The 26,814-nt window shown below is 43.1% G+C and overlaps 2 protein-coding genes across 2 annotated transcripts; both read left to right on the forward strand.

Annotated features, from left to right (window-relative positions):
* The first annotated feature begins 1,258 nt into the window (after positions 1–1,258).
* LOC308124530 (uncharacterized protein) lies at positions 1,259–6,793 on the forward strand. The gene is made up of 2 exons (XM_080487582.1): positions 1,259–1,413; positions 3,706–6,793. The coding sequence occupies exons 1-2, from the start codon at positions 1,392–1,394 to the stop codon at positions 5,646–5,648; spliced, it is 1,965 nt and encodes a 654-aa protein (XP_080343708.1). The 5' UTR covers positions 1,259–1,391; the 3' UTR covers positions 5,649–6,793.
* Positions 6,794–7,027: 234 nt separating this feature from the next.
* On the forward strand, positions 7,028–25,879 carry srebf2 (sterol regulatory element binding transcription factor 2). Its single transcript, XM_080487579.1, has 20 exons — positions 7,028–7,370; positions 13,810–14,243; positions 14,689–14,878; positions 14,994–15,148; positions 15,340–15,492; positions 15,595–15,876; positions 16,883–16,997; positions 17,082–17,233; positions 17,912–18,116; positions 18,228–18,403; positions 19,175–19,424; positions 19,517–19,686; positions 19,785–19,953; positions 20,434–20,551; positions 20,681–20,790; positions 21,346–21,478; positions 21,745–21,916; positions 22,364–22,540; positions 23,303–23,414; positions 23,823–25,879. The coding sequence occupies exons 1-20, from the start codon at positions 7,280–7,282 to the stop codon at positions 24,038–24,040; spliced, it is 3,582 nt and encodes a 1,193-aa protein (XP_080343705.1). The 5' UTR covers positions 7,028–7,279; the 3' UTR covers positions 24,041–25,879.
* The last annotated feature ends 935 nt before the right edge of the window (positions 25,880–26,814 follow it).

The following is a 26,814-nucleotide window of genomic DNA, read 5'->3' on the forward strand; positions in this document are numbered from 1 at the left end:
AGAGATAAAATTACATGAATTGAGTTGAAATTAGAGAAAAAGATTTTAAAATGACAAATATGACACAAAATGTGAACAATTTATCACACAGCTGACTCCAAAAGGTCCTGTAGGACTTATAGGTGAAATGTGAATTGATCCAAAAATATAGAAAAAGTAATAAGATTATTCCAAAACCACCTCAAATGTAGCACAAAATAACCAGATGACATTGACCTTGAGCCAAAACCATACCTCAAAAACCTATGAAACAACCAAATTATGACTAAGGGGAAATCTGAATATACAAGACACTGTTTGAAAATGACATAAAAGATGAAAATTGACAATCAGAGAGTATTGAACAACAACATGACCAAAACAACCAAAATGTGACGGAATAGTCAAGGACCACCAAATTTTAACCATAACCGATTACAAAAAGTAAATGGTATATCTGTAATGATAAGAATGTCTTCAGGCACAATTCTAACAAAATCAAATGTGAACAAAGACAAGATGGCATAATAAGGCAGGAAACAACCACAAGTTGACTTTAAACTGCACAAAATATAGCAATAAACAAAAAGACAAGTGTCTGAAATGAAATTTGAAAGTAAGACTGATAAAATTATCTGCAAAATCATTTTTATTGAATCCAAAAGGAAATAAGGACATCTAAATGACTTTTGATCCTAACAACAAATCCATTATAAATCATACAGAGACAGATAATCATATTCATTCATATCAATTTAAATCAGGGGTGAAGTGATTTTAGTTCAGGGGCCACATACAACTCAATTACATCTGAAATGGGCCTGATGGGTAAAATAGTGCCATAATAGCTTTGAAATTTAAGTTTATCTTTGTTGTGGTGCAGAGTATGTAATGAAAATGTCTATATTTTCACAAATCCAAACAATTACCACTGAAATGAGGTAGCTGACTTCTCAGTTCATCTCTTCTCGCTTAGAAAATTTGTTTAAAAAAAATAAATCTATAATTCCTTTCCATTTTTTTTTTCAATTTGTTTGGTGGTTTGGCGGCTGGACTGTGTGACACCCCTGATTTTAAGTGACCAATCCACCTCAATATCGAAAGGCTCCAAACCAGATCCGAACCAGTGAGTGAATAATAAACAATTAATAAGGTTTGTCAGTTGTGTGGGTTTGTCAGTGTGTGGATGTTGCTCGTCATTACAGTGGACCAGGGTCCCCCTCCGGCCCTCTGCCCCCCCGGGGCCCGGGACCTCCTCGATCCGCCGCTGCAGAGCAGCAGCCACGAATAGATCAACCAACAGAGGGCAGACAGCAACCAAACTCTTTCCACAACTGAAACCCGACCCGCGTTTCTTCCTCACCCTTTGAGCCCGCTTTTGAAGAAGATGAGAGAGTGAAGAAACGGAAGAAATGTCTTTTAACGAGGATCCGGGTAAAGATGTGTTTTTATTATTTTGATCGTTAGCAACATGCTAAGGACGGGATGCTAACAGCCGCGAGCTGCTAAAAGTTAAACTACGCAGGAGGATAAAGGTCGAAACTTGATTTCCGCATCTCGACATTCGATTACGGGGCGTTATTAATGTCTAGTATCGGGAGTTTTAAGTGGAATTCATCATGTATCTGACTGGTGCACCGATGTAAGTCCTGTTGTTGTTGTTTGTTATGGAGAAGCTTCCGGAAATACTGAGAAAAACAAACCTGAAGCGGCAGTAAATAGTCACAATTTAGACACAATTATACCAAAACTGCACGCAAACGACCATGTGTATACGTAAGATAAGACGTAGGAGACACTGAACTATGCAGTCACGCTTATGACCTGTTAGTAACACACTTTAGAGCAGGGGTGACAAACATAAGGCCCGTGGGCCAAAGCCAGGCCGCAAGAGGCTCCAGTCCGGTCTCAAAGCCAACAAGAAAATTGTCCAAAATCCATGTGAAATATTGATTTAATAAAATAAATAAACATCCAAAGACTAGCAGACTCGACTCAACACTGAGAGCCCATTGACATGTAGCAAAGATTATATTTCAATGTGTTTGGGCCTTTTGTTTATACAAAAACAAAGCGACAAGTCACAGAAAACGATTATATCTGAAGACTCCGGCCAAAGTGGAGATTTAGAAAAACATTTTTGTGTTTGCATATAGCCACTCCGGGAGAGGCGGAGTTTAACGTCACAGTTTGCGATCGTCATCAGCATCAGTATATGTGCTACCGGTGTTTACAGTTTGTTTATCGTGATGACAACGGCTGCTGGTAAAGCGGTGTTTGTTTTTATATTTCTGCAAATGTTTTTGACTTGTTTGTATTTACATTCACAATTGTTCTATTATGTCGAGGAGCAGAGTGCCTTTGACAGTTTGGCATGCTCATAGTAGCACTTAAAAAGTCTTTCATGCGGGTTTGTGTAAAGGAACATTTTTTTGAAAGCAATTTGGTGTGACCGATGTTCTTTTTGAAAACGTGGAGGGGTAAATATAGATTTTTGTGAATACCCGGCTGTGTGTAATCATAGCCTGAGACCCGAGCTGAGATATTAGCATGAGACCTCGCTACCTCGATGGTCAAATTCATGTTTTTTAAAAACCTGCATAATGCAGCAGCTGTAGAAGTTTGTTTTTGGACACTTCACTGTATTTTGAATAAAAAAGAATCATTATAATTGTCTTTATGTTGAGATTCTAGTAATTTTTTGAAACGATTGGTTGGTTTTGTGAACATCTAGACATTTTCATCATGTATACCCTGGTAAAATAGTGCCGCATTAACCTTTAAATTTAGGTTTTTGTTGTTGAGGTGCAATCTGGCCCACGCAAGATGAAATTGGACGGAACTAAAATGTGTGTGACACCCCTGCATTAGATCATTTTCCTCCAACAAACTGATCTAACTTCATATGAACTTAATGAAAAGCTCATGAATATATTATTTGCACAACACTACAATCACACAGCAGAGTATGCAGAGATGAGCCAAACTGAAGTTAAAGTAAACACATGAGCAACTAGTTATCTGTTGCGTGAATAACAAGCAACCGCACTTCCAACTGATGAATCTATTTAAGTCCTGATTTTCAGTAAGCGTCACAAAACTACTGCAAAGTGCCTCTAAAGGTTTAAAGAATGGAATATTTCACAATCACCAATCAGCCAAACTTGAGCCACAAATGATATAAAGTGAAGTCGAACAACCAAAATTTAATGCAATTCTTCTATAATTACATAGATATACACTAAAGATGTTTTCTGACCCATATGAAAAGAAATACTACGGCAAAGTTGAAAAACACACACACACACACACACACACACACACAGGCACGCCTTATCAGCTTCACTTGGTCCAAAAAAAAGACGTATTGTTGACAAAGTTTCAAAACAGTCGCTTGCAAACAACCACACAAAGTGGCATGAAGACACAAAACAATTACAAAAAGAAACCAAACATTAAATGTGAGATAAGTAAGCACAGCCACAATGTAACCACAAAGCTAAAATGAGATGGTGAGGCATCTTTACAAGTTCTATCTTTTTCCATGAAAAACCTCTTTGTACATTTTGAGTTTTCCCGGCTTGTTGAATCTCACATCGAAAGGGTTTCTCATCTTTTTGCCATCAAACAGTGAAAGCTGTTGTAAGCATGTCACTGTTTTCATGCTTTCCTGTAGAAATGTTTCAGTGATGAAAGACATTTAAAAAAACTCTTTTCCTGTTACAGTTTTTTCCTCGGATGACAAGGAAGTGAAAAAGGAGGCAGTGGATATGGAGGGTGAGAAGAAAGATGAGTCTATAACCAGATGGAGCGAGGAACTCAGACTGGTCCTGATTGGAAAGACCGGATCTGGCAAGAGTGCGTCTGGAAACACCATCTTGGGCTGCAGGCAGTTCCTGTCACAGATCAGCGCCCGATCTGTCACCAAGATCTGCGAGATGGGGAGCGCTGAGCTCTCTGAGGACGAGGACAGGCAGGAGGACGACGGCCGCGCCGCCGCGCGGAGGAGGGTGAGGAGGATCACGGTGGTCGACATGCCGGGTTTTGGCGACACTCACCTCAGCGTGGAGCAGATTCACACGGAGGTCGCCAAATGTGTCTCCCTGTCTGCCCCCGGCCCGCACGCCTTCCTCCTCGTGGTGCCTTTGGGGCGGTACACAGAGAACGAGAACGAGGCCATCGGCGAGCTGGCCAGGATATTCGGAGAGGACGCCGTCCGTCTGCACACCGTGGTTCTTTTTACCAGAGGCGACGAGCTGGAGGGCATGCAGATGGAAGCGTACCTGAAAGAGACTGCACCTGCTGGGCTGCATGCTCTGATTGACAGGTGTGGAGGGCGGTACCATGTACTCAACAACAAAGACCACGTTAACAGGGCTCAGGTTGAAGAGCTCATAATGAAGGTGGATTTGATGGTGAAGCAGAACAACAGAGGGTTTTATACAAACGCCATGTTTCTGGAGGCCGAGGCTGCCATTAGGGAGGAGCAGCAGAGGATGCTGATGGAGCGAGGGCAGGCGGAGGGGGAAGAGCAGGAGGGAAGTGTGTGTGTCGTGGAAGAACAGGCCAAACCTTTTAAAAGAAGAAAGTGTAACTTGGAGTCTGATAGAGCAGAGAGCAGTGAACGAGGAGGAGGAGGAGGATCGCTGAAGCTCAGGAGGAGGGAGATGGACAAAGGGAGTGATGAGGAGTTGAGGGTGGAGAGGTGGACCGACGAGAGCAGAGGCAATGTCTTCAGCGTCCTGCGGGAGCAGCTTAGAGGTCGCCGCCGGGGGTCCAGCAGGGTCGTCAGCAGGAGGCAGGCGTTTCGTTCATCCTTGTCCCGCCTGAGGAGGGAGGCGGCGCTCTCCGCTAAGGTGCTAGACAGGGTCAAGATCCTAGTGGCTGCAGGAGCGACCGGCATGGCGGTCGGCGCGGTGTTCGGAGCAGCAGCTCCTCTGGCGGCCGCAGCCGGGGCTTCTCTCATGGGGAACTCCGTTGGTTTTGCCGCCGGTCAGTTAGCGGGGATGTCCGCAGCAGGAGGCACGGGTGTGGGGAAAGCTGTGGGGGCCTTGGTGGCTGCAGCCTCGACGAAAACCGCCGTGGCCCTGGGGGCGGCGACGGGGGGACTTCTGGGCGGTTCCGTGGGCACCGTCGCAGGAACCGAGGCTGCAACTCCAAGGGAAGGCGCAATAGAAGCTCTTAGCCAGGTTAGTCTCATCGGGGCCTCTGCTGTGGGGCTGTCAGCAGGGGTAGGATGCACCCTGGGAGCCGGGGCTGCTCTGGGCGCGGCTCTGGAGGGGGCAGCTCTCAGCACACCGGCTCTCAGTGGAGCTGAAGCAGCTGCAGCCAGTGCCTCCACAGCTTCAGTGGCCTCTGGGATGCCTCAGTGTGCTGCAGCTTTAGCTCAAGAGGCTGCTGCAAGTGCCCCCGTGGCCACCGCCTCCACCAGTGGCCTGTGCGGGTTAGCAGCACCCAGCATGGCCGCCGCAGCAGACCATTGGGGAACCGTGGCGGCGACGACACGCGTCATGGGCGTGGTGGCCGAGATCGGCAAAGCCGTGGCAGGCATCGCACTGGCCGGCGGCCTGGTAGTGAAGGTGGTGAAGGAGAAAGTCAGATGTGGCACAGGAACAACAGAGGCCTCCTTCTCAGAGAAAAAGTCCTACGAAATCTACTGGAACAAATAAGTACTAACTCACACATTTCGGTTCACTGCACTCCTCAGAGGGAGAACTTGATATTCCCATAAATATGTAAAGCGCCTCACAGGCACCGAGCAAACAGAGCAGTGTGATATAAAACAATATTGCACACGATTTACACATTTGTACTGTAATTTATTTTTGGAAATGTTTGAGGCTGATAAATGAATTCAGTGATTTGCTTTCTGATTAGCATTTCTTTTGTGTGTTTATGGCATAGCTACAACATAAAGTATTTACTATTTGATTTGTTTTTAAATCAAATTTAACTCCCAGTGTTATATAATTATAAGTTTTCACTTGCCGTGAATTCATCTCCACTTTGTTGTTCTGTTCACCTTTTCATCAAAATTAACAATAATAAAGTTTCCCACAGTATTTTGGTCTCACTTTTTGTCTTGACTTTTGGTCAGTTGTGCTCTATTGGGCAATTTTATGGAGGGTTAGTTTTTTTTCCTAAAGCTCAACTTTCTCACTTCTCAAATATGAAGGCTTCAACTGTGTTTACAGGTGATTTGTAAAATGCAAATAACATTTGGGATTAAAAAATACATTTCGGCTCAACCTGCCTTCACTTTGAACACAGTGCAAAGAATTGAGTAAAGAACTTGACTTGGTATTTTACAGTCTACCAAAGTTTCTTTTAATACATGAAGTTTATTCTACTTAAGTTGATCATGTTTTGCCAACTCTGCTAAAATGTATAGACTAGAAAAAGCCTAATAAAGAGAAAGTAGAGTGCAGTTTAGGTTTTAAAAATTAGTTTTGGCGAATAGCATAAATATTAAGCAGTATAGGAGATAATTTATTAGTCATACAGAAGAATCAAAAGATTTTAAAATTTCAGCTGCACTGAATGATTTCCCTTGATTTAACCCACACTCTTGGATCTGTGTACGAAAATCTGTAGCACCAATTGAATGTATATTAAATAGTACTTTTGTCACGTGAAGAAAAAGTCATAACATTTCCAGGTAAAAGCTTAACATTGGAGGCATATTTACTGCTTGTCAAAAGGGTCGATTTTGACAGGAACAAAGTGAAAGGGTTAAGTCAACAAACTGAACGTGTTTCTTTAACTGGATTGCATAATGGTGTGTGTTGGTGTTTTCTAAATAAACATGTTTTCAGTGCGGACTTGAGTTCTTGTGTTTATTAGAATTTCCTGGTGCCTTAATGGTCCGATGAGCGTCTTTTCATGAATTCAGGGGGCGCGGTTTATTTAAATGAAACGGGAGCTTCTGATGGATGACGTACTATCAGACCACAGTGAATACGGCCTCCTCATTGGACAACGGAGCTGGTCTCATGACAAAAACCGCTCCCTCTCTGCCAATCAGAGCACGCCTCTAGCCACAGACTCTGTTTGTGAATGACGTAATGAGCGTAATCAAGATGGCGTCGCAGCCAACACAAATCGGGGTGAATGAGTAAAATCGACGGACAGGTCCGCCTCAGAGGAGGCTGCTGTGTCATTTCAGGTTCGAACGGGAAGATGGAAACGTTTTGAGAGTGAAGAAGTGTGTTGTGTGTGTTGACGAAGTCATCCTGAGAACACCGAGGAGCCAGTTTGATCCTCTGCTGACAGCCGGGGAGGAGAGCCGCGGAGGGACGGGATGGACAGCGGAGAGTACATCGCCAGCATGGACACCATGGACACCTCTTTAGCGGAGTTAGGGGATGAATTCACCCTGGGAGACATTGACGGTGAGTGGAGATGTGGGTGCAGTGCTGACAGCTATGAATGTTTTACTCATTCTTCCGACGCGCTGGTCCTTTTCCGCTTCGTCTGTCAAAAATGCTGTACGATGTTTCGGATTACCTGGATTCCCTGTTAATTGGTGACCGACATCCTTTAGCCCCGTAAAGGCAGACGTTTTAAAACATGACAGAAAGCCATAGCTGTCCAGGCGAATGTGGTTTAAAGGCATTTAAAGAAATGTTGTATCTTTTCTGAGATTTACTGTAAAATCCACAGTCACTAGATGTAGAGACGGACGCTAAAGGAAGTCGGTTACCAGTCAATAGGAAAACCAGTTAATCCGAAACACCGGGTACAGTGTCTGTGATGAAATGTTCCGTTGCTCTCTCTTATCGTGATTTATGTGCACAGTAGAATTATGTTTCACGGTCTTTTATATTTACTTGTATTTCCTGTTGTTATCATCCCGAATGACGTTATGTTCCAAAGAAGGTATCATCCATTAGGAAGCTCGTTTTTTTTGACTTTCCCATCCAACATGATCGATGGCCAAGTCACACACAGTTATTACCAAGGGTGGATCATCATACATTGTGTTCTCTGGGTTCAGATAAAAGGAAGTCTAATGTTTTCTGACGAGATATTAAAAAAAGCCATCTTTTTGTGGCTGTTTGAGTGTTGTTGTGTAGATGTGGTATGTGTATATGGTGTCTATGACTCTTAGATTGCATTTTGCTGTTGTTTGGGGTATTTTTAGCCTTTGTTTCTCTCTTCGAGTCAAGAGTTTGCATGTTAGCTCAGTGCTTGTGTGGGTTTCTGTGGGTTTAATCTCAGAGTCCTTTAAAAATAGGATGTGCTTTAAGGTTAACTGTTAACTCCCAAATTGCTTGTAGGGGTGAGTGGGTGTGATTGTCTGTCTCTCTTTTTGCCCTGTGATGGGATGGCAACTTTCCGAGGATGAGCCCATCCTTCACCCATTGTTAGTTGGGGATTGTCTCCAGCCCCTTGTGACCTGTAGTTGGATAGCGTTGGAAGCCGTTTTTTTTTGTTTTTTTTTGTGGGGTTTTTGCATCTTTGTGGAATTTCCGTATACATTTCCTGTTACTGGGTTTCACATTTAATTGTGTCATTGCACTTCATTTGTATCTTACTATGCTGGTATATGTATTCCATTTGCATATGTTGTGGTCATTTTTCCTCTCTCTCTATCCCTGAAGTGATTTCCCATTGTTTGTGTGTATTTTGGTTCTCTTTCTGGTTGTTGTGTCTCTTTATACATCTATTTTGTGTCTTTATTCAACCCTGAGGTGTCATTTTGTCTCTCTTTATGGTTGTTTCATGGGTTTTTCTAAGGATTTTGTGTTTTAGATGTTTTGGGCCTCTTAATGGTCATATAGTGCTGCTTTGGGGTCTTGAGTATGTTCCCAGTTGGAGAATTTGTTAATCATTTCATGGTCATCCCTGCAAGACTAAAGTCATTAGAGAGTCCACGTGTCCTTTGCTGACTGTATGACATTATTATCCGTATTAATATTATTATTATTATTATGTAGGATGACATGAAGGAAGGATTTTTCTTTTGCATCACGTCCACAGTTGTTTGGAGGAGACCGTCTCTGTGAAGATCCAGGCTGGTAGCCAATGAACGCACTGTATCCCACAAGCCGATATCCTTGTTTTGAAACAAGTCTCAGTCTTTGGCACACAGTGAAAGGATGAGGATTTTGGTGTAACCCTGGTTGGTGCAGAGTCACCAGATTTCCATCAGGCTGGAATTTTACTGAATGCTAAGTCACCCGACCGGTTTGATAGACCAATGAACGCGAGTCTGTATGGTGCCATGGGTGAAAGAGGGTGTTTTCTTGGCAGTGGTGGTTAGTGGGATTACAGGAGTCACCTGCATGTAACTCAAGCCAGACGTTGGAACAAACAATAATCCACATCCTTGCGTAACGATCCCGAAACTCTACCCATCTTAATGACATCTAGTGTTAAATCTCATTTTAAACTTTCTGGCCCTTTGCCAGAGTGGGCAGACAGTGTGAAGCCCCGCAGCCACACTCGTGTAATCTTACTTAATCATTGTGTCAAAAGAGGAATGTACAGATGGTGTGACAGTAAAATGACAAATGAGCTGACTTATTCAGAAGTGAGCTGCAGTTCAACGGTTCAATGTTTCCTCTCTCGGTCTTTATTGTCCCAGCAAGAGAGATGATTAATGTCAGGTGGATTATTCTTTTCAGAAATTGTAGCCATCCTATTTCCATGTATGAGTTTTTGGGAAATATATTGTTGACCTTTTCCTCTTCATACAAGTCATGTCAAATGCTTTAGGTGTTGAGAGCATTCATGCAGTTGACCCTACATTCATCTGGAACATTCCTCACCTCCCAATTATTCACATAGCAACTGCAGCTCTGGTTATGTAACCTATTTTCTTTGCTCTCAGCAGCCAAGAACCCCCCCCACCCCACCCCACGTCCCCCTTTGATGGATTTATCCTTTATGTCAGCTTGTCTGAAGCATGGGGGGCTCAGGGTTGCTTTTGTCCGGTCCTCCACCGACAGTCTGCACCCCTGTGGAGGTGCACAAGTGCACAGTGTGGTGCGTTCGCCTGCATCAAGTGCACACGCACATGTGAAAGATAGGCTGGTAAAAAAAACTTCAGAACAGAAAGAATTATGTTCCTTTCTGTTGTGTTGAGTTCGTGTCCACTTTTTTCAAAATATATTTTTAAGCCAAACGAAGCAATGTTTTTAGCACTCAGAAAATCTGCAAGATTTTGTTTGTTTGAGTAGATCTCTACCCGTTTACCTCCAACTGTCAACACCATGGGACTACAGAATTGTGTTTCAGGAATCACCATCTTTAACCTGGCAGCATGATATACCATACCTACAGATTATGACACCGTTGTTTGTAATTTCATCCTATGAGTTGACAAATGAATAGTTTTGGTGATAAAAGTTTTTCAAGCTTTATGCTCCTTCAAAGTGTTGTGACCGAGCGATTGCAGGTTTTCCACCTTAACTCCATTAGGACAATGTACCGGGCATAGTTGCATTGTCTTCAATTATTACAGTAGTTTTTGTCAACCGGGGGCCCACGTAGCCCTTGGAAGAGGCGCCAAGGAAGACGGGGGAGGGGGCAAGGCTTTGTCTACTTATAACAGGGGTGGGTAACTAATTTTCCCGATCGGCCACATGAAGAATTTGCACGACTGATGAGAGCTGAGAAATAAGTTGACTTGAGTTTTGCTCAATAAGAATCACCTCTTGATAAAAAGCAGTTTTTTAACACAATTCTTATGAGCTGCTGTTGCTCTGCATCACTTTTTCTCAGTCTTTCTGAGCCTTTTTCAGGAAATCATGATTTATTTTTTAAAAACTTCAAGTTCAGTTAGTTGGTAAATTAAACAAACTGTGAAACACAAATTTTGTGGTGCGAGATAAATACCCCCAATAATGTAATAATGGCCAATAATGTGAAAAATTGAGCATTAAGATGTAATAAAGCCAATCATAACAGTTAAAGTTGTGGTGGCCTAGAGTTTATAGAAGCAGACTTGTGTTCATTGGTTCGATTCCTGAAGCTGACAGGTCACCACTGTGGGACCCTGAGCACCACCCCTCGACTCAACTGCTTCTCAAGCGCCATAATAGCAGCTCACTGCTCTTATTGTATGGGTCAAATGCAGAGAATTCAAGAATTTCGCTCTGGGATTTTTACATTTCTATTCTATTAATAAAACATTGGCCACATGAGTTAAAATACAGAGAGAAGCACTCATTTATTGAGAAAAATAACAGCAAGAAAACAACATATTGATCGTATTTCTACAGAAAATTTGAGAAGACAATTTTTTACGCTCATTTTCACATTGTAACAGGATCACGAGGAGTTTTCTCTCGCAAAATGACGGTAAATGATTTCATTGCTTCAGTTTGGGCAGTAAAAAAAAAAATTTGCTCCAACTGAAGTAAGGTTGTTATGTGTACGGAAGATGTTGCTCACATGTTCTGTTGCGAATGTTTATTTTCTGTTCTCTCTCTCTCTCTCTCTCTCTTTCTCGGATCGTTTTGTTAGATTTACTTTAAGGTCATTCTCACAGGCATAACAAGTACAGTTTGGCCGCCCTTGGCTTGTCTGCTGTCGATGTTTTGCAAGTCGTACAAAGTTCAAGGCTTCACGCTCTGCTCATGGTCACTTCTCTGACCTTGGTGGCTTAAGCCATGTGCGCTATCTGTGGTACACAATCTATCAGTGATGCTGCAAGGACTTGGACTCTGTGAGGCTTTTTATCGAAAACGGGGATAGGCAACTTTGATCACTGTGATGGACAAAAAAATGTAATCCTCACTAGCAAAAGGACAAATTGTAAACAACCACCTTGAAAACAAATTCTTAATTGATTATGCCTACTAATTAATCTAAATGGTATGGTAATTACACCACATCTCTCTATCAAACCTGGCTAAAGTCTGATTTTTCTCCTTCATGTGAAGCCAAATGATTGTTTTATAGAGGAAAAAAAAAAAGTGCTTTGGGGACGGTAAAACTTGCATGTCTGTCTTTTTATTAATTTAGATTTAATCTAAATAAACTGATATAAGTCTTTTTTGAGTTGCTTTTTATAATTTTCGCTTCGATGTCATGATGATCACAGATACATAACTCAAAGTATTAGAAGATAAAATCAACTCGAGGCCATTTTTAACACAATGCTTGAAACTTTTGACTTTTTGACTTTTGAGTGATATTTAAATTTTCCGTGATGCACCTGTTCACACACTTTATAAAACACAAATAACATAATATGAATGCAGTTACATTGAATTTCTTTGTATTTGAAGTATCCTTATGTGTCAGGATCAAAATCCTGCAATACCAAGAAATATAGTTAATTTTATTTCTTAAAACTGGCAAAATTAGTTAAGCAGAATAAGTGGAAGTCAACATTTTCATCTGTAATTGTGTATACTGCTATAGTGATGTATTTTATGAAAGTTTTCATCTTTGTGAGCAGTCATTACCATAATTATGTGACACAAGACTCAACATGTGGGTCCACCTTGAATATTGCATTATTATAATTCTATTAACAAAAGTCTCAAAACAAGATATGTTGTGCACTAGATTTCTATCAAAAGATTGAGTACGTGCTAAAAAGCATCAGTGTTCTACTTTATTCTCTGTGATTTCCAAGAACCTGCAAATGTGACGTATTCAAAGCACGAGGCAGACGTTTTATGGGTACAATGCTTTTTAAATGCATCAAATCAGCTAAACTGGCTGGAAAGGAGAGATTATTTGCCAGAATAAGGTGCAAAACATACCAGCAGCAACTTGAGGTTTAGCATTGTAATTTATTCTTGTATTATGTGATTGTCATCAATATACAATCGTTACAGAACAAGAAACGGGAAGAAATGCAGAATTTGTGATTGTTCTTCTCTTATTGCTCAGCTCTCAGTAAATCTGAATAACAGAAAACGTGCATAAACGTTTAATTAATGTCATATATTTGGAGCTAATTGCGGTCCCATTGAGTATATAAAACTCAATATTATCGGGTGGTGTTCGTAAGAAAAGATCATTTAACTCCGAAATAAAAATCTTGCACTGAAATTGTAAATATCATTGGTAATCAAATCAATATAGAAAACAGCAATAAAACTAAAAAAAATCTTTTATAATTATCACAAGCAGTGCACATCAGAAAACCATAACTGCATGTTTAAGACTCTTACAAGTTATTAATTTCAGCAGTTTCCCAAGGAACACATACTGAGAATCTCATTTTAGTGTGCCAGAAGATTGTCCATAAAATGTTTGATTATTAATTCCTTTTTTCCGAGTGCAATAAAAGTACAGTATGACCTCCAAAGAATTGTCTGCTCTCATTGTCTTGTGAGTAGAATAAAGTTCAAGGCCGCAGCCTCGACTCGGTGGCATTGACAGCCAATGTCGCACATGCCGAGGGTGGAAAAAACAAGTGGAGTAATTTAGAAGATAAGAATTAAATGTTGATTTAAAGGAAGAATAATTATGATGATCTTGAATTGTAGGTTTATTTCTGTAAGTATTCACTGTGTAGTTGAGTTAAATGTGAATATACAGCAAGGAAAATACAGAAACACAAATGGTCACATTGACAACATCAGAAAATGTTAGATTAAACTCACCACACGCACACATTTTCGGACTAAGGGGGAAACACATGCATGATTGCACAGGGAGAACATGCCAGCTCCCAATGGAAAGCACTGAATTAAACCAACAGTGTTCTTGAAGTGAGGCAACGTCATTATGTGACTCCTCCTTTCAACCTTTCCAAATGTTAGGGACTGCCTCGTACGATTAAAACTCAAATTATCAAGTTAAATAAGTTAATCACACTCAGGCCTTTTCTCATGTCAATGTTTTGTTCCTTCATTTCCTCAGAGATGCTGCAGTTTGTCAGCAACCAGGTGGGGGACTTCCCCGACTTGTTTGAGGACCAGATGAATCAAGCAGGCTCCGTGCAGACCGCCGCTGCCGCCGGGCCCACACCTCAGCCAGCCATCCAGACCCCCCAGACCCCCCAGACCCCCCAGACCCCCCAGACCCCCCAGACCCCCCAGACCGCTCAGACAGCAGCCGTTGTCGGCTACCAGAGCTCCAACGTGGGCCTGGCCTCCTCCCAGACGCTGTCCCCTCAGTCTCTGCCCCTCACGCCTCCTCTGACTCCTGCCCAGACTCCTTCCCCCACCGCCGCCGTCACCGTCACCCCGCCATCCACAGTGCAGCAGGTGACCCGCAGCCCTCCACTGCTTCAGCCACGTCCCCAGCTGGTCCAGCCCATTCAGCCCCAGCAGACGGCCCAGCCCACCATCCAGGTATCAGCTGAGGCCACTTTTACTTGCATAACCTATGTTTCACCTCATTTTATCACCTGTACTGCTTTGTTTATGCTCTAGTAGGTGGCGTGGCTTTAAAGCAGGATAAAACTGCTGTAGTGATGAGTCATGGGAGTAAATCTCACTGCCCGTTGAAAAGTTGCAGAGACATTTATTTAATAATTGTTTATTCTGCTTTTCATACTGAACAAGCCTCTGCAGACACAGTCAATTTTTCAGTAAACCAACAAACTGTAAAGCGTAATATTCAACTTGGCATTCGCACTTATACACATCTCAGTAAAACTATATCTGCCTTCTCGGGTTGGCAGGCGTGATACATCGTCTTAACCTGAACCGGTCCAATAAAGGAAAGATAAATGAACTGCCTCACGCTGCATCAAACTCAGGTTGACTTAACACTCTGTGCTTTATTCAAATGAAGATGCACACCCAGGGGATTCCCATGCAGACCCAGAGCTTCCCAGTCCACACGCTGGTGCAGACCCACAGCCAGACGCCGCTCCCCATACAGACGCAGGCTCAGACTGTGATGATCACCTCCAACGGAGGACAGTCGCGCTTCATTCAGAGTCCGGTCATCTGCCACCAGAGTCCGACTCCCAGCTTCCAAGGTAACGGTTCAGTGTTTTTTGCTTCGACTGTACAGCGTTGCCCTTTTGATTTGTTGCTTTGTTTTCTGAATATGAATTGTTAATTATCTATGATTTTGTCTGTCATTTCCTTCAGTCATCCAGCCGCAGGTACAGAGCATCATGACATCGCCGCAGCTCCAACCGATGACCATTCAGCACCAACGTGTCCTGACCCCGTCAGGTCAAACCATACAGACTCTGTCCACAGCACCCACCACGATGCACACAATGCAGCAGCAGGTGCAGCAGGTACCCGTAAATCCTGTTACTATATAACATCACGTGAAATTAGCAAAGATTAGTTAAGATGATCACCTGATAGACTAATAAACAATTAAAGTATAACCTGGCAGTGTCAAAGTGATATTAAGTCTGTTTAAAAAGTGATTTAATCATTAAAAAAACAAAAAACAAACACATTTTGCTTGTTTTTCCATCAGGTTCTGGTCCAGCAGCCTCAGATTCTTAAGACAGACTCTTTGGTTCTAACAACCCTCAAGCCAGATGGGACCCAGGTGTTGTCCACCATGCAGAGCCCCACAGGCATCACCACGCTCACCACACCCATCCAGAATACGGCCCTTCAAGTACCGGTATGCAGCGTGGATTCGTTTTTCGTTTGAATTTCACTAGTTTGAATTTGGTCCCAGGAATGCCTCCTCTTAGACAGATCTGTGATTGATTTCTGTAAACAGACGCTGATGAGCAGTAACATCCTGACCACCGTCCCGGTCATGATGGGAGGAGGAGATAAGCTTCCCATCAAGCAGCTACAGCCAGGCTCCCCGCACAGTATGAATGCAACATGGCACAGCATGGATCAGGGTCAGCTGACGGCAGGAGTGGTCGGGCCAGGTGGGGTGGTGAAGGAGGGCGAGAGGAGGACGACCCACAACATCATCGAGAAGAGGTACCGATCCTCCATCAACGACAAGATCATAGAGCTCAGAGACCTCGTCATGGGCAATGACGCAAAGGTGAGTGATCTTTACACTGACCTGTCACTCATTGAGGCCTTTCACTTCTCCAAATTGAATTTTACTAGGTTGATAAAATCAGTACTATTGTTGTTTAATACAGCTCTTCATATAACTACATGTCTGAATCAAGCTGATTTTACTTAGAAACATTAACTGGCCAATACAATGTTAAACCCTATTTCTGAAGTTTGAGCAAATGGAATATATTAAGTTTTTATTGACATACAACCTGGTATTTCAACATGTTAAGGCCCTTTTTCCTTTTTTTTGTTTGGCAATGTTATCATGAAATGGCTCAGATTTCATGCAAAATTTCTGTTCTGCTTGTTTGTTTTGACCAGCAATTGTAGGTATCCACCAAAATAACATGTTGGAGTAAAAATGGAGCCACACCGGCTGTCTGAAAATGACTCGTATAGTCACTTGTTATGATAATAGAAAAATTAGGTGTTTGTTTTGTATAGTGTCTGATACTTCTTGCCATACTCAAGAGCAATTTCCTCATGTAATTCAGTCCTATTGGGTAACCTGTGTTGTTTTAGTGTTGTGATTCTTCTCAAGAAAAGGTTTTGTCATTTGTAATTTAGCTGCTTGTGTAACTTTGATTTTTGCCGCATTTAAAGGTTTTGATGTGGTCAGTCTGTTCTCATGTATGACATCAATGCAGCACAACAGGTTTGCACTCATTGATGTCATACATGAGTGAGTGCAGACATGCAGCACAACAGGTTTGTTAATTTGACATGAGCCTCATTATCTAATATATTGCGGCTTTGCCTGGAATTCTTTGTTCCATCTTTCTGGAGCATGCGCTCCTTACAAAAGTGGTCTAATGATGGATTTAGCAATCACGATGTGAACACTCAACACTGTAACCTTGTACAAATCTGACCTCAAATATCAAAATCCTAAATATATAATATAAAAATAATTCATTTTAAATGACCTTGCTAGTTGTAATAGAAACTCCATTATACTAATTTGTGCCTTTTTCTTTTGTCAGATGCATAAATCCGGAGTGCTCAGGAAGGCCATTGACTACATAAAGTACCTGCAACAGGTCAACCACAAGCTGCGGCAGGAGAACCTGGCTCTTAAAATGGCCAACCAGAAGAACAGTGAGTTTTCAACGTCATTCGAAGCAAAAGTCGCACTTTAGTTCGAGGCAGTTCCCAAATAAGGTTTTTCTCTCGACATCTCAGAGTCCGTGACGCTGTCTGAAGACGTGGAGCTCAAAGAGGAGATCGTGATGATGTCCCCTCCTGCCTCGGACTCAGGCTCCAGTTCCCCTCACCAGTTCTCTCCTTACTGTGTCGACTCAGAGCCTGGCAGCCCCTTACTGGATCACGATCAGGTAACACACACGAGGATCAGGATTACACACACTGAGTTAATGATGCAGCTTCACAGCAGTAGTGAACCAACATTAACCACCTGGAACAGGGTTTGTTTTTTGTTTTTTTCACTCTGAGCAAACTGATTATCTCAGCGTGTTCATGTAGGTCACAGGAAGGACAGAGGCAGTTTTATCAGACTTCCTATTTTTAGTTCTTTGGGGCACATTGGAGTAAGAGAGGCTTATCTTGGCGGTGCACTTCACACACACCTGAGGCAGTTGTTAGTTAAGCAGAAGAAGTTCATTTAATTGGTGCAAGCCTTTTTGCTCCTCATTTCTCCTGGTCCTGTGCCAGACTAAACGTTGCTACAGCTACATCCATTTGGCCAACAGGAGGAACTAAAAACAGCTTGTAAAAGCTTAAATTAACATTTAAAGATGTTGTTCTGGAGGAAGACGTGTCAAAAAAAGGAAGACGTGTTACTGAAATGCCTGCGTTCTCTCTGCTGATAGATTTTATTTCTTAGTCAGTGGCTTAATTATTTTTTCAATAAAATTGTGATTTGCTTCACAGTTATGAACTTTAGCAACACTACTTGGTGATTTGTAGGCTTATTGGTTTCAGCTCAGTACTTTTAATGATTAAGTGTAAACTGGGAGTGATGTTCCTGGTTGTGAACCCTTTTTCTTCCTCAGGTGAAGAGCGAGCCGAACTCTCCCTCCTCGGTCGGCGTGATGGATCGTTCTCGGCTGCTTCTCTGCGCATTGACCTTCTTCTGCTTGTCTCTGAACCCTCTGCCCTCATTGTTGGGTTCTGAGCCGTCTGGGGGACCCACCTTGTCTGGGGGCCACGGCCCCTCGAGATCGCTCGTCTGGTTCCCGAGTCACACGCAGGACTTTGGTGAGCGATGTAGAAAAGATTCTAGATCTCCGCTCCGGACGGAGTATCAACAATGAGGATTCGTAAAGGCTCCAAGAGACGGTCTCATGTTTCATCTTTCTTCTTCTCTAGCGTCTTGGCTGCGGTGTCTGTTGCCGTGGGTGATGGTGTGGGTGCTGAGCGGCGTGGGAGCAGTGTGGGGCTGCGTGCGAGTTCTTTACCTGTGGGAGCCCGTCACACCGCTGCACTCGCCAAAGTCCGTGTCGTTCTGGAGGCACCGCAAACAAGCAGACTTGCATCTGAAAAGGGTCAGTACACATCAGGTGGAGCATGGCGACTCCATACATGAGACACAATGAGCAATGCAAGAAAGTAGTTTGGGTGCTTAGCTTGAAGTTTCCATTAATCCTAAAAGATCGAATCACACCAGACAATTATTGATCCACATTACTGTGGATTCATGTGATTACACAGGAATGTGAGGCACCAATCAGACCCCCATAATTTAAGATTTCAGGCTTCCTTGACTCATTCTGATCTTAGTGTTTTGTTATACGACAGTTAAATATTTTTATGCTTCAGATTTCCCTGTCATGTCTATCTGCATAAAAATATACATTTTAAATGCTCAATACTCAATTATGAAATTTAAGTGTCTGCAACTGTGAATTGTTTAAAGTGTCTTGCATGGTAAATTGTGTTTTTAACTGTTTCATCTTTTCTTTAAATGCAATTTGTCAGCCTGAAATGAGTCACATAAATGTAACTTGAATTTTTGTGCGTGTGTTTTACAAGTTCTATTTTCTTTTTGAGTCACATTTCTGGGCTGTTTTTGAAGGAGATTAAGTTGAAGTTGTGTTTTATATTCTCAGATTGACGAGCACAAGCACACCATTTTGCTTTGATTCTCATAACTTTGATGTCTTAGTTTATTTTTCCTTGTTTGCTGTGCGGATTTATTTTTAGCATGTGCTCAAACTGTTGTCACATCTTAGTTACTGTATAACCCCACCGTTTCTTTTCTTCTGTGTATTCTGAATGCTGAATATGGTGCCGTTTTTCCTGTATCTCTCCTGCAGGGAGATTACACAGCAGCCATGGCCAGTTTAGAAACGTGCCTGTCTGTACTGACACGAGCTCTCCCCTCAACCTGTCTGGACCTGGTCTGCTCGCTCTCCTGGAATCTGATTCGCTACAGCTTGCATCGTCCGACTCCTCTGGGCTGGCTTGTTCACCAGGTTGGAGGGAAGCACAAGAGCGAGGAGGCGAGGACGTGTGCGAGGGATGCAGCTCTGGTTTATCACAAGCTCAGCCAACTGCAGCTCACAGGTAGAAAGTTAACAGCATCATTATACAAATAACAACATGTCAGTTATGTGGCAAACTTTGAGACAAGATGTCGGTGCTCTCTGCCTCTGCAGGAAAGCTGCCTCAGCGTAGCAGCCTGTGGGCTCTATCTCTGTCTCTGAGTGCTGTCAACCTCAGCGAAAGCGCCCAGGGCAAGATGGCCCCCGCTCAACTCGCCCAGATGTATGTCACCACAGCGACAGCCCTCCGCATGGTGCTGGGCCACCATCTCTCCTGTCTGCCTGTATGTGTCTCAACTGGTCCGCCTCCACTGCTGTCAAACTATTAATATCAACATTCCCTATCAGCGTCGTTAACTTCTGTCCACTGTCTGTCTTCCAGGGTTACCTGCTGGGCTGTGCAGAAAGTGTCGCCAACCAAGAGACCAAGCAAATCCCAGACTGTCTGCGCTGGCTCTTCACTCCGCTGGGCAGGCAGTTCTTCCTCAGCTGCGATTGGTCGGTAAAGTCGGAGAGCAGCGACGGCGTGTACACCTCCCAGAGAGACCCAAGTATGTTGTGAATTATCTTCCAAAGAACATGAATGTCATGAGACAAATGTTTTGTCGGTTGAGGATTTTGTTTCTGATGCTGCACAACTCCTCAACCAATCAGCAGAACAGAGGTCATATCATCCTATAACTATTTTTCTTCCTCTGATTAATTCTCTGACAAATCTCCTGGTCATTGTACACATTAGCTACGGTCATGGTGTGCTATCAGTTCCTATATGAAACCCTAAAAATATACTTCTCCTTATTCACGTTGTAAACTTAACTGGAGCCCTGATCGCTTCTTCTCTTTGTGACGAAAGATGATAAGATGACTATTACACAGTTCTGCTTTTGTCGTTTCAGCCTCTCTGCATCGTTTTTATTCTAAGCAGCTATATAAGCAGCCATGATTAGAACAACTTTTGACTCTGTGGTAAAGGGTGATTATGTAATTGTCATGTGTTTTTTCTCTGTGTTTCTGCCTTGATCCTCCTCCAGCCGACCCCATTGCCCAGCTGCACCGCTGCTTCTGCAGGAAGCTTCTGGAGAGAGCCATTCACACCCTCATCCAGCCGCAGAGTGACTCAGAAGCAGGCAAACGCAAGAACGAATCTGGGTAAGGCAGGCAGGCATAGAAACTGTCCTCCAGTGACAAGGACTTGAAGCAGCCAGTGTGTTTTTTGACAGATGGACGTGAATGACTGATTCATGCTGCTTTTATAAGCCTCTCATTCTGCTCCATCAGGGAGTTTTCCAGTGCGTTGGAGTTCCTCCAGTTGCTGAACAGCTGCACCGAGGACTCTCCTTCCCCTCCTCCTCCTTTCTCGACTCCTCCCAATCACACCACCACTCCAGGTATGATTAGCATTACTAAAAAAACAAGCCTGCCAGTTTCTCAAAGAAGCATGAATCACGATCAAAACTTTTTCTCCAGTGGAGATTACCAAGATAGCCATCTTAATTGTTACTTACAACTTGAATGGATTTTCTTTGCTGCAGTGGCACACTGAGAGTCAATTTAGCTGCTGGGATTAACTCCTTCTTGGTTTATCACAGATAACACTTCCAGTCATTGATTAGTAGTAATAAATATCTCCCGGGGGAAATGAACAGTGACTATCTGTGCAAGCCGTGTTAATTAGTGCCAGTCTTAATCAGTCTGGCTCTGAGCCATGAGGCACCAGGCATAGCATAGGATCACATCCACAGTTCTGGTTCGGCAGAAAAAGCTGAAGTAGAAACCGAATCACCAGCTGCTGCATGGCCACCCATGCTGTTAGTTACAGTTTTATGTATCCATCAATCTGCAAACTCGATCACCCGGGACAGGTTTCATCACAGGGCTGACACATGGAGACAAGACAGTCACCTTGGAGGCCGTTTTCTACATGAACCTCTCTCTTCTTCCAGTGGGAGACCCGGTGAGTCGTTGGTGGGCTGTTGTTCTGAAGGCGGCTGTTCATTGGCTGCAGGGCGACGACGTCACAGTCAGGTCACTTGTGGCAGAAGCAGAGCGGATGCCGAGAGCTTTGCATATCCTCGAGTAAGTGAAGCCAAACGCCGTGATGCATAATAAGCAATCGACATATTCAGGATGTAGAAAAGTTGGTGTTTCATCATGACAATGAATTCATCTGTTGTTTCTCGGGACTGTCTCATTTATTCTGTCTGTAGTCGTGTTCGAGGCCTTGTGCGATGAGAAACCACTCAAAACAAACATTTTCTGTTCCAATTTGAACTGTGGAGCAGCTCGGACTACATCACGCATGTTCAAGTGGTGAAGTTGAGTCTCTCCCCTCTGTGTTGCAGCCACCCTCTGCCCAAGGCGGTGCACCTTCTCTGCAAGGCAGTTCAGATGAGCCTGTCGCCTCTAAAGGGAGATGGGATGATAGCCTGCCTTTCCCACTGTGACAGAGCCAGCGGCTACCTGCGCCCGAGCATCTCGGTGCCCCTAACACAGTCTGGCAATTTGCTCAACAAGGTAGGATACAAACCAGCCGTGAAGAATCCCTCCTGACCGAAGCTCTCTTCTCCTTAACATCTGCCCCACGTTAGTGCTTCCACAGCGGAACAATGAATCTGGGCCCATCCTTATGAACATTCTCTATCTGCTCATACTGACTGCATGCTCGGGGCAGGTTGACGTGGGGCTGTGTGTGTGTGTGTGCGCAGTGTGGGTGGCAGGAGGTGGCTGTGGTGCATTGTAGTTGCATTGCATGATCTTGCAGCCCAGTGCAATGTGTCTGCAGTGCAGTACAGAGGCCTCCCTGATCTGCACGCACCCGCTACACACCCCACCTCTGGCATGCGTGTTGAGTTAACGGTGCAACGAGCGACAGCAGTGGATGTGTTGTACTTGTGGTGCACATGATCAAAAACAACTTCTTGTGCAGATTTACTCATCAGTTGTTTTCTCATCTTCCAAAAGGGGGTTGAACTCCTGGTCTGTGATCTTCTGTTGACCCTGAGGACCAGTTTGTGGCAGCGTGGAGGCAGCAGTAACGGAGAGCCGGGCCCCGCTCCTGGATCCCAGTTAGCCGGTTTCCAAAGAGACCTCAGTGCACTCAGAAAACTCACACAGTGCTACAGACAGGCGCAACACAAGGTACATCGACAAGGATGAGAAATCAGACGGGAATAACTTGGCGCATGGAGGCAACGTGCTTAAAGGGTGTATGTTCTGTCTAAATGCACTTTGCAATGTCCCTCAGCTAAAGAGTGCAATTTAAATCGACATTAAACTATCTATTTATAAAACTTAAACGAGGTCTTCTTAAAATAAGAAATTACCTCAATCTCAGCTGCAGCCAGAGGGCTTTTTTAACATTCAACACCATTCGTTCTGTTCACTGCTGATTTTTGTAAAACTGGCAGAACCACATTTCTTTTTCTGCTTATTATCGCTTAATATGAAAACTGCTGAAAGTATCTGCCGAAGATAATCAACACTACAACTGCGCATGCAGTTGTAGTGTTTACACTGAAATCATGTGAGGGGAAGCTAAAAGTACGTTAATGCAGAAAAAAGCAGGTGAGCAGCGGCGATCGTGTTGAACTGGGACTTTGTACCCGAGTGGCTCAAATCACATCGTCTATCTTCTGTACCTGCACAAAGGTTGTGGGGTCTATTCCAGCAAACACAGAACAAAGGTGCAGGTTATAACCTGAACAGGTTCATCAATCACAGAGACACTTGCACACACACACACACAAATGCATTAAAGAAACTGCACAGGGGCAACATGCAAACTCCTCACAAAAGGCATAATTTGACCAAGAACTTTATCACCATTGGTCGTAATTGTATCTGTGATTAATGACTGTCACTGTCTGAGTGTTTTTTCTTGCGTTTTTTTGTCTAATGCAGGTGTTCCTTCATGAGACGACAGTGAGGCTGATGGCCGGAGCCAGTCCCACCAGGACGCACCAGCTGCTGGAGCACAACCTCCGACGCAGGACTCCCAACTCCTACACGGCCGGTAAGCACCGGCTGAACTGAACACACTCTTTAGTGGCTGGATGTTGTTTTCATCAGTGGCAGGCCGGGGTCTTTATACTCGACTGATTGGAATCGATAGATGAGTTATTGTTTTCCTCCGGTTAGGTGAATTTACAATAATCTAAATGAAGAATAAACTTTGCAGTTTGTCCTCTGCTGCTTTAGATTGTTCTCTCTCACAAGTCCTGGAGTAACAAGGCCATGCCACAGAATTAACATACACATTTGAAACAAACTAAAGTAGTTAGATGTTCTGTGATCAGAGCAATTTAAAAAAAAAAAATGTTTTTACCGGTTCTGATTCTTCTGTCATTATCATCCCCGTCATGTGCAGCGACTTGCCCTCCACAGCAGACGTTAATTTTCTCGTCCTCTCCGCCCCTCTTAGAAGGCGAGTGTGTTCTCGGAGAAAGGGAGCGAGCGCACGCCATCCTGCTGGCCTGCCGCCACCTGCCCATGCCCCTCCTCACCCCACCCGGCCACCGAGCCCGCCTGCTGGCCGAGGCCAAGCGCACCCTGGAGCGGATGGGAGACCGCCGGTCTCTGCAGGACTGCCAGCAGATCCTGCTGCGCCTCAGCGGGGGCACCACCATCGCAGCCTCCTGATCACGCACCCCAACACAAAACTAACATCTCCGCCATCTGCATGCATGCAGGGAGATGTTTACCAGGCGACTCATCCATTCAACTCCACGTACTTCTGTATTTAAATCAACTATTCAAATAGATCGAGGGAAACAAATATTAAATATTCACCTTTTACTGCTGATGTTTACTATTGCAGCTACATCTGTCAGCCCTGTATCCACAGTCAAGCCGGACATTTACTCACTTGATGCTCCATTCTATTGCAACACAATCACGTCACCCTCTTGTCGGCAGTGGTACTACACCGACCGCACTAACGCAACAAGGAAAACCAGGTTTATGAGGCCCCGGAGGAAGAAAGGGACTATTTTCTAATAGGAAAGCAGTGCGTTGATTAGCTGTAGAATACCAATCTGTACAATCATTATTGGCACACGGCAATGTGAGCGCTATACGGTCACAGTGTAACAGCTCAGTTTAACCTTAATTAAAGGGCTTCACGCGGTTCAAGAGTCCTGACAGCTGCAGTCTGAGCATGGCTCGATAGAAAAGCTTGCTTTTAACCGTACAGTGCTGAGTAATGTCTCCTCTTATCTACCTCAAACACTGTACAATACCAGCATTGTACTGTGGAGTGAAGCGCAAAGCTTCAACTTCACGTCACTTAACCTGGATTTGATAAAAAGGGACTATTTTAAGTGATTCGTCATTCCAGTGAAATCTGACTTTCGAAAATTGACTCACTTTTTCCTGCTACTGCAAGTTGACTCTTCACTGTCAAACACACAGGGGAAAATGTTTGGGCTCTGGGAATATTTTAAAGAAGCAGCCATTGGCCTATAATTTAGAAAATAAAAGCCTTTCTACACAAACGGGTGCACAGAGGCAGAAATCTCTAAATTGCTTTTAAACTCACAATGTGATTGTAAATAGATTGTAAATATGCAGATGTAGGTTAAACAGGAGTTTTTTTTTTGGTTTTTTTTTCAAACTCCTGCCTGAGAAAAAACACACATGATGCTCGGACCAGGAGAGCGAGGTCAACCTTTTAAGTTGTACGCCACCAAAAACTGAGAACACAGCGCAGAATAATCCACGTCTACAGGCTGCAGGTGTGTGAAATTCAAAATGTTTATGGTGGCGTGTCGCTCTGAGGTCTTTTAAGGCCGGTCCGAACACGGTGATTGAAGTAAGGAAGGATGTGTCTTAGATTTGCTGTCGACTTGTGTTGTAAATCTTTTAAGCAAAAAGGCCTTGATGTTATGTAAAAAGAAAATATTTTACCATGTTGCAAAGTTGAAGGCGTTTTTGTTTTGTTCTCCCGTTAGCTTTTTATTTGTTTCTTTTGTCTTTACTCACACACGCAGCACTTCTGTCCTTCCAGCTTCTGAGCTCTGTCTTATTTAAAGATTATGTCATGTTAATGTGCTTTGGAAAGGAAGCGGCAGCTTTACAACTCAGTCATTGTCCCTTGTTTTATAAATGCAAGTCGAAGGTCAGAGAGCAAGAATCTCCTGCAGGAAGTTTTATATTTTAATAAAAGACATCAGTCCCCATTAAAAGTTTTAGCTCAATTTTAGCACACAGAGTAAAGGATGTCTTTGAGGATTTTAAATCACAAACATGGATGGAAACTGGTAGAATTTTCCAGGACTCTGTCTTCCAGGTCAACCTAAACTGTAACCTGAGATGTACTGAAAATAAATGCTTCTAAAAGTACTTAAATTGGCAGGCTTGACATTTTGCTGTCACGGTAATTATGTTACTTCAGTCTTGTTTTGTTTTGATTTTCATCAATACGCTGTTTTGTCGTCTGAATTTCTGTGTTCATTTTGACATTTTCTAATAAAAGAACACATGACAAATGTTGGCGTCTTTGTGGTCTTTGAGGTGTGAATCTATCACACTCGCGTGTAGAGACACTTTAACTGTGAAAAGAGGCCACATTACTTTTCATGTGTTTGTTTTGTTTTTTTGTTTTCTTTATGGCTGTTAGCCAGGTGTGAAACTGTGGGGGAAGAAAAAACAAAAAGGTTGTTTTCGAACGCTCTGTGTGGTCCAAACAAGACACTCGTGGTTGTGAACGACAGATGTGACATTTATGGGAGTCACTAAGTGGGGAAAAATGTGCATGTAATTAGTGGTACTCTGTAAAAACACCAACTCTTTGTAAAGCGTTTGTACGAAGATAAGGTGATATTTTCCACTTGGTGCTATCCTATCTACTTTATTCTTTAATATTTAGCGTTACCTGGTCAGTCTTCAGGTGGCTGCCTACGTCCAGGATTGCTGAGGTGGATAAAGCAGGATGGAAGAAGAATTTTTATACATTTAACTGCTTCACGTCATGTGAGACTAACAAGCAGGTATCCCTGGAACACTTTATTCACCTGTTGTAAACTTTTATGTAATTTTATGAGGATCGTTGCCTCAAGAGCTTGTCTTGTAGCAGTTCATATAAAATACATATTAAAACTAAAGACTGTTGTAACAGAAATAGTAAACTATGCTCAACTACTTAAATTTTCTCAAAGAATAGATGGAATAATTATAACACCCAAGTTTGAAGCTTCTATTTCCACAATTCTTAGCTGTTGTGAATTTAATTCTTGTGTAATTTTATTTGAAAATGCAATCAGGCAGACTTCCTTAGCTTCCAGCCAGCTTAATGAAATATTGCTGACTATATGTACAACCATTCTCAACTTAATGTCGTTATTGAACGCAAATAAGTAGTTGATATAAACTTAACCTTTTAATTTTGCTCATTGACTGGAAGAAAGTCCAATAAA

This window comes from Lipophrys pholis (assembly GCF_963383615.2).
Source record: "Lipophrys pholis genome assembly, chromosome: 19".
NCBI classification, from domain to species: Eukaryota; Metazoa; Chordata; class Actinopteri; order Blenniiformes; family Blenniidae; genus Lipophrys; species Lipophrys pholis.